General features: G+C 47.5%; 1 protein-coding gene across 1 annotated transcript in view; it reads right to left on the bottom strand.

The window, feature by feature from the left end:
- Positions 1-13,833, bottom strand: part of PTPRT (protein tyrosine phosphatase receptor type T) — a 668,669-nt gene that overhangs the window by 141,831 nt on the left and 513,005 nt on the right. The window contains exon 14 of the mRNA XM_054574063.1: positions 11,790-11,846. Coding sequence (XP_054430038.1) covers positions 11,790-11,846 — 57 coding nt within the window. The remainder of the gene's footprint in view (positions 1-11,789; positions 11,847-13,833) is intronic.

The raw sequence follows: 13,833 nt of genomic DNA, 5'->3' as shown, positions 1-13,833 counted from the left end.
ATATGGAAGCTGCATTACTTTTGCCCTAAGCCCATTCTTTTCATAACAAACTTAGCACCAGGCCTCAGTCCCTGAAAAGTTCTATCCCTGGCCCTGGGTGACTTCTGTCTAATAAGCAGGAAGGGGAAGTCTCATCTCTGAGAGCAGGCGGGGCATCTGAATGTGTCCTCTTCATCTCTGCTGTCCACTGGGAACCAACCGGAGAATAGTCCAAGTAAATCAGAATTGGCAACGAGGTGCCAGGTGGTAGATTTATCCAACCGGAGTAGCTTCAAGGCTGTACTTGAGTCCCTTGTGTGATGTAGTCATCAAAAACAGTTTTGTGAATTCAGCCCGCACTGGCAGAGGACTCCTGTCTCTAACATGAGACTGCAAGCCTGACCTCCTCCCGCCGCCAACTGGGCCCTCCGAGCTCTGAGCACCCCAAAGGCTGAGCCAGTCCTCTCAGAAGAGCAGTTTCTGTCCCCTGTTCTTGACCCTTTCCACAAAAGCTATTGTGGCACAGAATCTAGTCTCCTCCTAGCTCCAGCTCAGAGTCTACATCTGTCTTTCAACATGCTACTTATCCATTCTTGCACACGGAAACCTGGTGTTCAAGGCATGGCTCTTGGTCCCTTGAAGTCTGTACCCCTGTTTCAATATTCACACCATACCTAGGACCCAGGCCCCATGTTCTGCTTCCCCTACTGCCTCCTTCCATTTTACCAGACAACATGATGGTTTATATTCCCCGCCAAACTTCTGGGACCCAACAAGGGCAATGTTGCTCAGCTCTGCTCTGCATTGGTTGGACCCCTGTGATGAGGCTCCTCTAGTTGTGGACCCCAGTGTCTGAGAAGGACCTCCAGGGTAAAGACAGGCCAAGAGTCTTGCCACTCAAAGTGTGGTGCAATGACCAGAAGCATCAGCATCACTCGGGAACTTACTACAAACACAGAATCTCAGGCCCCACCCCACATCTATTGAGTCTACTTTAACAACGTCTCTAGGTGATTCTTTTGCACATTAAAATCCAGAGATCAATGACTTTGGAGGAATGGAAGACAGAATCAAAACTTTGCAGCCTGGAGAAGGGGAGATTCACATGAGTCTTAATTCTAGCCTTCAAAAAGTCAAAGGACCATTGTGAAAGATGGAGTCGATTTGGTCCCTTTAATTTTAAAGGTCAGAGTTAATGCTAATGGGTAGGAGCGACAAGGATAGATTTGGGCCCAACATAAGTAAAGGATTTCGTGTGGAAGTGCTATCCTCTGTGGCCCAGCCTGGACCCTTTCACCATGGTATTGTGATATAGAGAGGAGCATAAAACAGTCATAGTTCCCAAGTCCGTTTCAGAGTTAGCCCTTCCTTTACCTGCCTACTCAGTCTCTACCTGGACTCACCTCCTAGGCTTCTTGGATGCTACTGACCCCATCTCCTATCTCAACCTCGACTCCAGTGACACCCATACTCCGGGTGAGAGACAATCTCCCTGTCATCCTTAGAGCCATGAGACTTCCATAAGATCTACCCCCAGACTCCCAAGTCACCCACAAAGGCAGAAAAATGTGTCACCAATAATGAAGGGCACAGCCTCGGCACTCAGCATGCTTTGCATCAAGCAGAAGAGACTACCTGGCTTCTTATACCCTTTTTGAGGTTTGCAATGCTATGGTTTTTATGAGATTGGTCAAAAGCAATGGGTTTAAAATTAGAAATACATGAGCCTGCATCTAGACTCCATCACTAACTCACTGTGTGACCTTGATCAAAGCTGTTAACCACAATGTGATTTGATACCCTCATTTGTAAAAGAGGCAGTAAATGCCAAGTTCACAGAGATTTGCTAAGGATCAAATGTAACAATGGAGGTAGAAATGCTTGATGAACTCTGAGGAACTGCCCACTCATGTGTCCTAATGACAGTATGACCTTGGAACTGGTCCCAGAGGGACAGCGGGGGTTTTTTGTATGTGTGTTTGTGTCAATAAACTGTGGGTGCACAGTGGGTGCTGGGACGAGGCTCCCTTGCAAGCTGCTGCCTGAGTTCATCCAATCCTTAGCATGAAAGCAGGTGGAGCCTCCAGAATGATTCATTTAACTTTCCTCCCATAGGCCAAGGCTGTATCAGGCTCACATCTGGATGACTTAATGGCAGCAATAACATAATCCGGCAACAAGGGATTAATGATTCATTCTCAAAGTGCCCTCGCTGGCTCCAGGCCCAATTCTATAGCTTTACTTTGGAGAATTTCCCCTGTAAAGATATGGAGCAAAAATAGAAGTTGCAGATAAAGAACATCTAATTGCAATTGATAAAACCAAGGAATCCCAGTGGAAGCATAACCCACGCTGGTGATCCTGGCTGACGGTAAGGAAAGCAAGTGGGCTCTCGGGGACACAACTCCTAAAAGCTGAAGTCTTGAAAACACACGGTCGCCTTTTAGCTATCCAAGGGCATATTATCCCCAAATCTTACCGCGTTGGCAGTTCACCCCATCTACTTAATTATTTCTTTTGTTGGAGAGATTCTCTGCCTTTACCCTGGCTCTGCAAGCATCTGAGCCGCAGCAGAGAGAACCTTGGAAAGCCTGTATCTGAGCTGCTGCCTCTGCGCCAGTGAAAGCTTTAAGCATCATGGGCTTCTCCGGTTATGGGGGTGGGGGGGGAAACGGTTGCCAAGAGGTGGCAACTGGCAAAAGATGAGGAAGCTGGACAACTTCCTGGTAAAGTCAGGTGTACACCAAATCCCTTCTTGATCTTGCCGGAAGTGAATTCTCAGAATGGTCGTCTATTTTTAAGATGAAACTGAAGTCCAGATAGAAGAGTTGGTAGGAAAGCATCTGGGCCCTTCATTAGATTAAAGGCTCCAGACTTTACAAATTGCATCCCAAGGCATCGAGCGCATCTGTAATTGTGATTGTGAACGACTCTGGCAGTCTTTGCGGATGGAGATGGAGGCGAGCAGGAGGGGTGCGAGAAGCCTGGGGAGAAACAAATGCCGTTGCCGACTTTTTTTTTTTTGATGGAAAAATGTGGATTCCAAATATTTGACATGAGTGTGATGTTGATACAGAAAAAATATATAGACTGAATGGTGCAATCAGAATTTTTTTTCATTACCATTTACTAAAGGAGGGAATAATCACTGGAAACCAGCACAGGCTTCACATCTGTCAGCATCCAACCAGGAAAAGGGAAACTGCTCCAGACACTTAAACTAGAGCAAATTTACTAGAGAACTGGCACCCAGGATTCAGGAGGGGATGGTGAGGCAACCCACAGGGTAACGTAGTGAGCTATCATGTGGCCCATTCTGGAGAGACAAAGGGCAGCGGTGGGGCTCCTCAGAGCCCAGAGGTCAGGGTCACCCGACAGAAGTGACACCTGGAGAACGGGAGCCATGGAGGGGCTCGAGGCCAAGGGGGAAGCCTTCTCCTTCCTCTTGCTCCACAATTCACGTCTCCTGTTGGCCAAACCCGGACACCAGTTGACACCAAGCCCAGAAAACACAGCCTGCAGGGGTCACCTTCGTGTCCCAGCACAGCAGGCAGGGAGCAAGGGACAGATGTGAGGCCAAACGGGCCAAGGGCCAGCACGGGCTTTTTATGAACAAGTGATGCTAGGTTTGACTCGATGTCACTTTTGACAGGTGTCTGGACTTGTAGATTGGGATGAATGTCAAGTATGGAGTCTTAACTTGAGCCAAGTCATGGCCAAGATAAAGACATTGTGACTGGCTTTCAGGACAGCCAGATGTCAAACTGGGTCATATCTAGAAGAGTCAGGATACCTGACCAGAGGTGAAACAGTAATATTATTCATAATAAAGAGTTAATATACATTGGGAGTTTTTACTACAAGTCAAGATGCTGTTTTAAGGCCTTCACATATACTACCGCTTTTAATCCTCACTACAACACTATAGAGTGGGTCCTTTCATTATACCCATTTCAGGGATGGGAAAACTGAGGCTCCCATCCCTGAAATGAGACTAAGTAACAGTAGCAGGTGGTAGAGATGGGATTTGAACCCTGGTGGTCCAGTAGTGTTTATTCTCTTTAAACCATTCTACCATTCTACCACCTTTCCCATAAATGGGGGAAGAGATTTCAAAGCGAAGAAACTGGTTGTCTTTCCTCAAATATCAGGAAGAAAGAAGCAGACTGGCATTTAGGGAATCAAGAATCTGATTTTGACCAGCCAGATTAAGACACCTTTGTATTTGGTCCTGTCCCTGCTCAGTGTGCCACCTGCTGTATCATGCAGTTTCATTTATACCTGCTTTTCTTGAAAATTATCTCATCTCCTCTCATGCCCTCTCACCAACATATTCTAATATCTAAGGGATTGATGAACATGTCATATGAATCTTGTTATATGGGCCAAATTATACAGACTTTGCTCAAATGATATTTACACTTGACCTTTTAAACTTAAATTCTCTCATCCTTTTCACTTTCCTTGTATATCAGCCACCCTCTCCAAGCCCTTAATATATTGCATTTAGCTTTATTATTAATCTCTGGGCTTTCTCTATAATACCCATCTTGATATTTAGCAACCAAAGCACCCCATATAATTTCATAGGGACACAAGTCTTACTTGAGTTTAGGCAACTATTTTCTGCTTTATATCCAATACCTGTTCTTTGATGGCACGATGACTAATTTTGCAAATTGCTGGTTACCTCCCCCACATCTCGGAATGTGCTTCCATCACCAGATCGGGTTGATAATAGAGTGCATGAGAGGGATTATTCCATCATTCTTCTAAGTGACATCACCTAGGATGCTTCTCAAGTAATAAATAAATTGCCTCAATTCATCATATGACAGTAATTGCTTTTAGCCAAGATTTAACTTGGAGTCAATGTCAAGTAGCTGGAAAACACTACAGAGACACAGGTTTTGCAAAGACAGCTCCACCCTTGGTGTGGAAAGCCATTTAATACATACTGAGTTAAGTATAAAGAAGATAGAGATTTATACTATCCCAGGCTCCCACAATATTACCCATCCAGTCCTGAGAGGCGGGAATCCCAGACTATACAACTAAAACTGCTAAATATTGCTGACAGAGGTGGCCCTCTTTTCCAGACTTTTAATGGAGGTCAGCACCCCATGAGATAGGAATAGCTTCAATTGATTGGTTGAAAGCACTCTGGCTACACAAATAAATTGTTTCTCAAGTGCTGATTCTGCTTGGTCCCATGTATCTTCCAAGTCTGTGTTTCCAGGTGGATCTTGTTTTGCACAGCAAATGCTCTGTGTAGGTCAAATTCTAGTTCAGTCATATTACATACAAGAGTAGAGATGGCTATAAAAGACCCTGATGATGAATTGCTTCTCTGTGCAAGAAAACTCCTTGATTCTAAATTTAAAAAAAGATGTATTTGGAATTCAGCACAATAGACTTATTTAAGGCCAATTATGACCGACTGATGCCAGGAACTGTCATTACTGACATATATTGAAAGGTATATCCTTTCAAGGGCTGCATCAGTTGTGGGTTGAGAATCCTTTTATTTCCCCATGGTCTCAGCTGCTCCCTCTTGTGCCCAGTGAAGGCCTTCAGTGTGTGTGCCAGGACCCTGGTCCATGACCAGACGAGGGCTGCAAGCTATGGGTAGAGCTGGGTGAGACACTGGCTAAAAAACCAGACAGAGATGGGTGCACTTTGTTGACTGATTTAGGCATCAAGCCACAGTTAAAGTTAAGGACCAGGATGTGGCTGGGATAGGGGTCAAACCTGAAGGAGGAATCAGGAGGCAGCCAGTGGCTAGAGTTCAGGAGTGTTCTGCTGGTCAATCTGTATCCATGGTAAGGATCAACTTACGCCCAGGGCCATGAAACCAGACAAAACTAAGTGGCCTGCAAATGGAGTAGGCCCATAGACTGGCAACATGAACACCAACTCAGCCCTTGGCCACAGAGGAAAAGTCCTGGACATTGCCTGATGAGAGTGGTGCTAGGATGATGATGATGGTAGTGGATACTGCAGGTGAGGTAACTAAGAGACAAACTTGCTGTCTGGGAGCTCACTACCTACTGGGAGAGAGAGATGTGCAAGCTGAGCAGCAACCTCAGTGTGATAGGTGCTGACAAAGAGGTATGTACAGAGAAGGGCATGCACGATGCTGCTTAGGCAGAACTGGACTACATGCTGTATTTCCACAGGCCATTGGTAGTGTGGGAGGGGCCACGGCCACCCCTGAGACTAGCCAGCAGCCACCTCCCACCAGTCCCTACTAGGCTCCCTGGGGTCCAGATGAGGTCTACCCTGCTGATGAGGATGAGGAGGCTGAGGTAGCACAGCCCCGGCAGTCCTGGCTCCCTCCTTGAAGAAATCTGTGTGTTGAGCCAGGAGCCCAAGGGTGTCAAAGGTGCTTAACTGCAACTGGAAGGAGCACCCACGGCCTGCGCTGGGGATTAAGGATTCAGTCTGAAGAGCAGATGTAGGAGAAGAAACACACTCTTTTGGACACCTTGCGTCAAAGTGGCAGTCCCTTTACACTTTCCCAGCATGATAGAACACATGGTCACACTGAAGAGACTGTCATTCTTCCGGTGGAGTCAGAGCAGCCCTGGGGCAGCTGTGGAACAGGGGAAGCCTTCTCAGGAGCAGGCAGTGTGGACAGAAGCACAAAAGCCAACCAGGGATGGTCTAGGAGTAACAAACAATGCCAGGACACTGAGAACGGGCTATGACAGACTGGTTGGTGAGGCAGAGGTCAAGGCCAGCGTGTGACCAACAAGGATGCCAAGACTATTCAAAGACAGGAGGCAGAACTGGAAGAGGGACATCAGAGCCACAGAGTGGAAACCAGTGCAGAGCCAAACGCAGAATACAGCCATGGAAGCCCCACAGGGAGACAGGTGGGCCGAAGAGATCCATGAGATGGCAGCCCTTGGCCTCAGCCTCCGGGAGGTTTGTCGAGGAACAGCTCTTGAGAGTGGACGCCGTCCATTGCCCAGTGCTCAAGACGGCTGCATTTCCAAGTGTATTAGTTTCTTAGGCTATTGCAACAAATGGTCACAAACTGGGTGGCCCAAAACAACTGAATTTGGAGACTCAAGGTTTGAAATCAAGGTGTCAGCAGGGCACCCTCTGAGACGGGGCGGAAGCCTTCCACGCCTCTGCCTAGCTGCAGGTGTATCCTTGGCATTCCTTGATGGCTCATTCCAATCTCTGCCTCTGTCACCTCATAGTGTTCTCCTTGTGTGTCTGTGTCTTTATGTGATGTTTTTCCCTTCTGATAAGGACACTGGCCATATTAGATTAAAGCCCACCCTCATGGCTTCATCGTCACTAATTACATCTGCAAAGACCCTCTTTTTAATAAGATCGCATTCACAGGAACTAGGGGTTAGACATGCAACATATCTCGTCTGGGAGACACAACTCCACCCACAATACCAGGTTCAGCTGGGTCATGATCCAAGCAGCCTGGGAACGGGCTGCAAATGGGAGGGAGGTCTTCCCATTTCATTGAGTCAAGTCAGACGCTCATAGGAGTCAGGGCCAAATGGAAAACAGTGGGAAGGGGCATGTAGACTCCTGCCTGGTTACAGACTCAGTGGAACAGGAGGTTTGTGGAAGGACAACATGTCCTGGCTTTGTTTGTCTGCACAGGGCAGCAGGGTGTACCAGGGCTAAGGAGTCCCTAAGGCTCTTACTCAGAAACCTAATTCAATTCTTTCCAGCCAACTCTGGCCCAACTGATGCCCCAACATGTGACAGCATTGCTTGACCCAATGGGACAGGAAGGGGGAGCAGAGGTAAAGATCTGCCCCGCTGGGGCAGTTTTGTCCAGATCTTGCCTCTGGAACACACAGCTTGCAGCAGGCATTGGAGTGCCTGAAAAGGAGAGAGGTGCACAGGAGGGAGCAAGAAATCTATAGGAAGGATTAGGGGAACATGAGTGGGATCAGAGAGAACAGCCAGTAAACACGCAGCACGGAATTCAGATTAGTGCAATGAAACTGAGCGAGGGTAATAAAACCAGCAGCAGGAACGCATTGATTGTTGAGATTCCAGCCAAATCCACCACAAACATGTTTTCTTTGTCCTAGCCTTTGCCCCTTGGTTTTCGAAGCAGAAAAACCAAATCCCTGTGTTCTGTACTAACAAGTGATCTATCCCCCGCCCCAAAGAGTGGGTGGAAAAGCAGCTCTTGTCTGAGAAGGAGATGAAAGAGGCAGAAGCCACGATCTAGAGTCTGTAGCATCGATTCTTGCTCACTCAGAGTTCTGGGAGAGGTCTCCCCTGTGATGCCCGGGCTGGGCCTTGGGTTCGGCGAGGATGGACCTGCAGACCTGGTGGAGCCTCATTCAAGGCTCTGAAGATTCAGTCTCCAGGAGGCTTGGCAGGTGGAATGGAATGAAGGGAACTGAACATTTACTGAGCCTCTACTCCATGCATATTCGCTTCCATTCAGCAACTAGACACAAAGATGGTCAAGACTTTTTTTTATGCCTTTGGATCTGAACTGTCCATAATGCCACACGTGGTTTCTGAACACTTGAAATGTGGCTACTGTGACTGAGGAACTAAATGTTAATGTTTATTTAGTTTAAATTTAAAACGGAAGCAGTGTAAAGTATGCTTAATTGTAAACACAGTGTTGATCTTTTGAGGATTATGTCTCATTTTAACTGTTTAAAATTTAGCGTCTGAATTGAGAAATGCTGTATGTGTAAAATTAACACCAGATTTCAAAGACTTAGTGCAAAAAAAGAATGTAAAATGTCTCATTAGCAATTTGGAAATACTGAGTATATATTAAAATGATAGTGTTTTGTATACATTGGGTTAAATAAACCATGTTTAGGTTAATTTCACCTGTTGCTTTTTACTTTTCTAATGTGACTCTAAAAAACTTAAAACTATATTCATGGCTGAGATCCTATTTCTGTTGAACAGTGCAGCTCTGGAGGTTTTCAACAGGGGGCGCTTTTGTCCCTCAAGGAACATTTGGACATGTCTGGAGATCTACTTGGTTGTGACAGTCGGGTGAAAAAGTGCTACTGGCATCTAATGGGTAGAGGCCAACAAGGCTGCTAAACATCCTACAATGTACAGGACAGCCCCACACAAAGAATTATCTGTCCCCAAATGTCATTAGAAACGCTGCAGGTCAGAGAGGCCTGAAGAGCTAGTTGGAGCGAGCTAAGAAGTCAAAGTTGTTATCATACTTTGTTCTCATGATTAACTATGACTATGGGTATTTTGCTCCCACTTCTCCAGATGGAGGGGGGTGAAGCTCAGAGAAGAGGAATAACTTGCCCAGGATCACCAGGCAGAAAGTGGCAGAGCTGAGAGTTGAACTCAGCCTCAGCTCACACCAAATGCCAGCCAGTCCCTCGTGGTTCTCCGGGTTGGTGCTGATTGTGTTTACAGTCTGATATCGCCATCCCTCAGATGTGGGCAGTTATAATTTAAATCAGCCATTACTGCTACCAGGGGATGAGTGTTAACAAAACACACTTTGGAGGGACGGCCAGCTCCAAGAGAAACACTCGCGGGCACCTCACCCATCAAGCAACGCCGAGGAGCGCGGGGAAATAAATGGAACCCAGTGAAATAAACCTGTCAGACGAGAAACATTCAGACGCCTCGGCAGGCAAGAGGTGAGAACAAATGTGCCTGATATGGGATTGGCTCTATTTAAAGAAAACATTATCAGACTGCTCGACTTGAATAGAGTCCAGAGAACAATGACCTAGCAAGACGGAGCAGCTCACACACGCTGGAGCGGCCCGGTTTTCTCTGTAAATGCAGTGTGAGCCCAGGGGTGAGAGTCACTTTCCTGTCACTGTCCCCATGCACCCACCTGAAACTCCTGCTTCCCTCAGGGTGAGGGTGATGCTGGTGGGCCCGTGATAGCACAGGCCAGGGGACTGGCATTTGGTGAAGGCCTACTATATGCTGCTCCTGAGTAGGGCACTCCTGAGGGTCACCTAATGCAATCTTTTTTTCTTTCTCTTTGACTCTTTGAGAGTAAGCTGGTAACCTTCAACTCCGAGTACCTAATGTGACCTTTAATACGACTCTGGAGCAAGTGTGACAATTAAGTGCAGGTGAAATAAGGCTATGCAACTTGCTTAAGGTCACAGAACTCGAAAGGGGTTAAGATGACATTCCTGGGGTGTCGGTAGTGACACGCTGGGCTATGGGAGTCGATGCAGGGACACGACGTGGCTGCAGTGAACACTGCTGGGGCAGTGACCAGATCTCCCTGCCTGGGCTGCTGCATCTAATCTCCAGCTGCTGTGCTGGCTGCAAACAGCTCACAGACCCCCTCTGTCCCTGCAGAAGTGCCATCAGACCAAGGGGTGTCACCTCCCCAGGAGGCTGTGCACTCCCATGGCAGCCCTCAGTCAGTGGCTGCTGACACTGGTTTGTGTACTTGTTAGGACTCATGCCCGTCCCCTTGCCTCAAGGTGGAAGCAAATCTGCAATACAATTCACCCTCCAGAGGCCCTTGTGGGCTCGGCTGACTCAGGGCTCCCCATCCCCCAGCTTCTCCCCTCCCCCATCCTGACCCCCTTACTTTTTTCTCCTGAGAATGCTCCTCAGTGCATAATTTGTGCAAGAATCCCCATCTCAGACTCTGTGTCTAGGGAACCCCACCTAAGACACCCACTAACAGCAATGTTTCTGAGCCTGGGAAAGGGGGTGGACAGAAGTGGACAGTGAAGGTACTAATTGGCTGGACTCGTGTCACCCCTGCCTGCTGCACCCCCTTTCCCACCATGAGAAACAGACCAGGTAGGGACCAGTACGGAGGAAGCCACTGTCTGAGCAACAACTTTGAGAGAGGCAACAGTCAACAGAATCTCTGCAGGGGAGATTCTAGGTCAGCAGGGGCTGTTTGTTACAAGGGTCACAACGGGCATCGGTCTCAGACGGGTTCCGCATTCCAACCTTGAAGAGTGGCAGATGTTTATGTGAAATGAGATCAAACTACGTGTTCAAGGGAAGGGCCGGGTAGTTCCTTCAAACAAATACCTATTCTAGGCTGGGCGCTCCCACCCCGCCATTTTTGCACATCCATTGTCTTGTTTCATCTCAGAATACAACTCCAGGAGACTCTGCATGTGCAGAATGTGTAAGCACTTCGTAAAGAGTTAGGTATTATTATTCCTACAACGGATGAGAGAAGTGGGAATCATCACATTTAAAGGACTCGTCTAGGACAAATGGTAGACCTGGGGTCAGAGACAGGTCTAATCATTTCCTAAACATAGGCAGACATGCTAGGTCAAATTTTCTAACCTTAGACCGCAGCGCAGCTGCAACTTGCCTGGGAAGCACTCCGTTACCTCCCTAGTATGTTTGTTTGTTTTGAACACCACACACCTCTCCTGTGTAGCGCCACTCACAGCTGGAGTTGTACCCTTACTTGTGTAGTTTTTTGACTAATGGCTCTTTCCCTTCCCAGAAAGGCATAGGAACATGTCTTCTTTTGGTCATCGTTTTATTCCTTGGTGCCTAGAACAGTGCCTGGCACATAGTAGGTACTTTGTAAGTGTCAGTAGATTGGATGGATGGATAGATGGACTGGATGGATGGAGGGCTGGAGAGATGGAGGGGTGAGTGGGTGAATGGATGGGTGGGTGGAAGAACAGGTGGATGGATGGACTGATGGGTGGACCGAGGGATGAGTGGGCGAATGGCTGGAGGGATGGGTGCGTGGGTGGAGTGGAGGGGCTGCCAGTTCCTCTATGGTGCACCTGGCCTGGAGGACCTGCTGAGCGTGGGTCACTCTCACTCCCCTCCCACCCGCCCAGGGCTCTGGTGATCACCTGTGGTGAGGAGGCAGAGTGGAGTCCCCGGGGTCACCTGGGCGCTGCCCATTGGTGCTGACCACAAGGAAGCCAGTCCCCAGGCAGCATGCAGAAGAGAAGGAGAGAAAGAAACACACATGAAAACGTGCGGTATAGCAAACAAAACTGCAGTTCTTGTGGCTCTGAAGAGCTCACACTACACAGCAAAAGAATATCATGCTCTAACCAAACAAGGCCTAAAATAAATTTTTAAAATGGAACACGAATAAGAGTCACCATTTATCAAGCACCCACAACATGCCAGGTACTCTGCCAGGTACCTCACATACAACGTTTGTAGGACTTAGGACGACCCAGAGAAATCAGTATTATTATAAATCAGCCCATCACCTTTCCACCCAAATGTCTCCTCTCTCAATTCTCCCTTTCTCAGTCAGTGGTGCCTCCATCCATGCAGCTGCTCAGTCTAGAAACCTGGGGGTCATTCTTTCCCCCTCTTTTTTTCTCAGCATGCCTTATCACTTCTACCCCAGGAAAACTCCTGAAGCTTCCTTCTTTCCAATTTCATTTCCAGCCTAGTTCAAGCCACCCTCATGTTTCACTTGCATTACTGAAGCAGCCTCCAGCTGGTCTTCCTGCCTCTAGTCTTGCCTCCCTCCCATCCGCTTCCGCCCTTCAGATGAAATGCATCAATGGCCCTATTGTTGTCAAGGTCAACTTTAGAGCCCGTCACCCAGCTCACAGGCCCTCAATGAGGCCTCTGCCCGCCCCTCCCCCTCTGTCCGCCTCCACTGCCACACTCTGTGTTCTGCCCTAAGCACAAACTCCTTTCCATCATCTCCAGCCCCCTCCCTTCTTGTCTGTAGGCCTTAGGTAGGCTTGTCACTTTGTGTGGGACACACCTGCTTCCTGCCTCTGCACCTGGCCAACAACTGCTCATTCTTCAGGTGTCAGTTTACAGCTCTTTCTCTCTGGGGAATCTTTAGTGTCTGGCTACCTGTGGGACAGATGCTGTCCTCTATCTTCCCGTAACACCTTAGTCTTTTGTTTTAATTTTATTTATTTTTAGAGAGAGGGGAAAGCAGGGAGAGAGGGAGAGAAACATCAATGTGTGGTTGCCTCTTGTGGCCCCTACTGGGGACTTGGCCTGCAACCCAGGCATGTGCCCCTGACTGGGATTTGAACCAGCGACCCTTTGGTTTGCAGGCCAGCACTCCATCCACTGAGCCACACCAGCCAGAGCAACACGCTAGTTGTCTCACCTTTTATAAGTGGCTGCCTTCCCCTCATTTCCATAATCTCCTTGAAGGCAACCATGGTTCCTCATAAACTCATGAACTTCTGTGGCCTTGCACTGTACCTGGTACCTAGCAGGTACTAATTGAATATTTCTTGAATAAATGAATGAACAAATGAAGAAATGATGAGTTAGAGAACTGATATAACTCGCTCAATGTCACAGAAGTAATAATGGGCAGGGGCCAGACTCAAACCCTGTTTTGTCTGACCAATATTCCTGCCCCTTCAAACCCAGCACTTGCCTCTCCAAAGAAAATGATACAAAAGACACATGGGTGTCCTGTGCTGTCCAAGGGCTGCTTGTTTCTCTAGCGATTCATCAACAAAATTATGGAACATTCTTATGCAAAACAGAGGGAGAGGTAGGGCATTCCAGACCAACTGATAAACAGGAAATACATAATTGCAGAAATTCATACACAGGGCAAGCTTGACTAACAGCCATGAAATCTATAAAACATATCCAGCAATAAAATTTGGTCAACCATAATCACAATACTCCTCGTCAGAGGCGGGGAATGTCGCCACTTTGAAAGCTCATTCTTGGAGGGTCAGCACCTGTCAGCTCCTGAGCCAGGTCTGACCTCCCACCCGCTTTTTTCTGTGTGGCCATGAGCTGGTTTCTACTTTTTTAAATGGTTGGGAAAAAATTAAAAGAAGAGAAACATTTTTTGACGGATAAAATTTACATAAAATTCAAAATTCAATGTCCCTAATGAATGTTATTGGCACACAGCCATACTTACTTTCTATGTATTATCTA

The sequence above is a fragment of the Pteronotus mesoamericanus genome, unplaced genomic scaffold (genome assembly GCF_021234165.1).
Source record: "Pteronotus mesoamericanus isolate MK-2021 breed Mesoamerican mustached bat unplaced genomic scaffold, CSHL_Meso_final contig_25, whole genome shotgun sequence".
NCBI classification, from domain to species: domain Eukaryota; kingdom Metazoa; phylum Chordata; class Mammalia; order Chiroptera; family Mormoopidae; genus Pteronotus; species Pteronotus mesoamericanus.
Note: the sequence above shows the minus strand (reverse complement) of the source record. Positions and strands in the feature narration are given on the sequence as shown.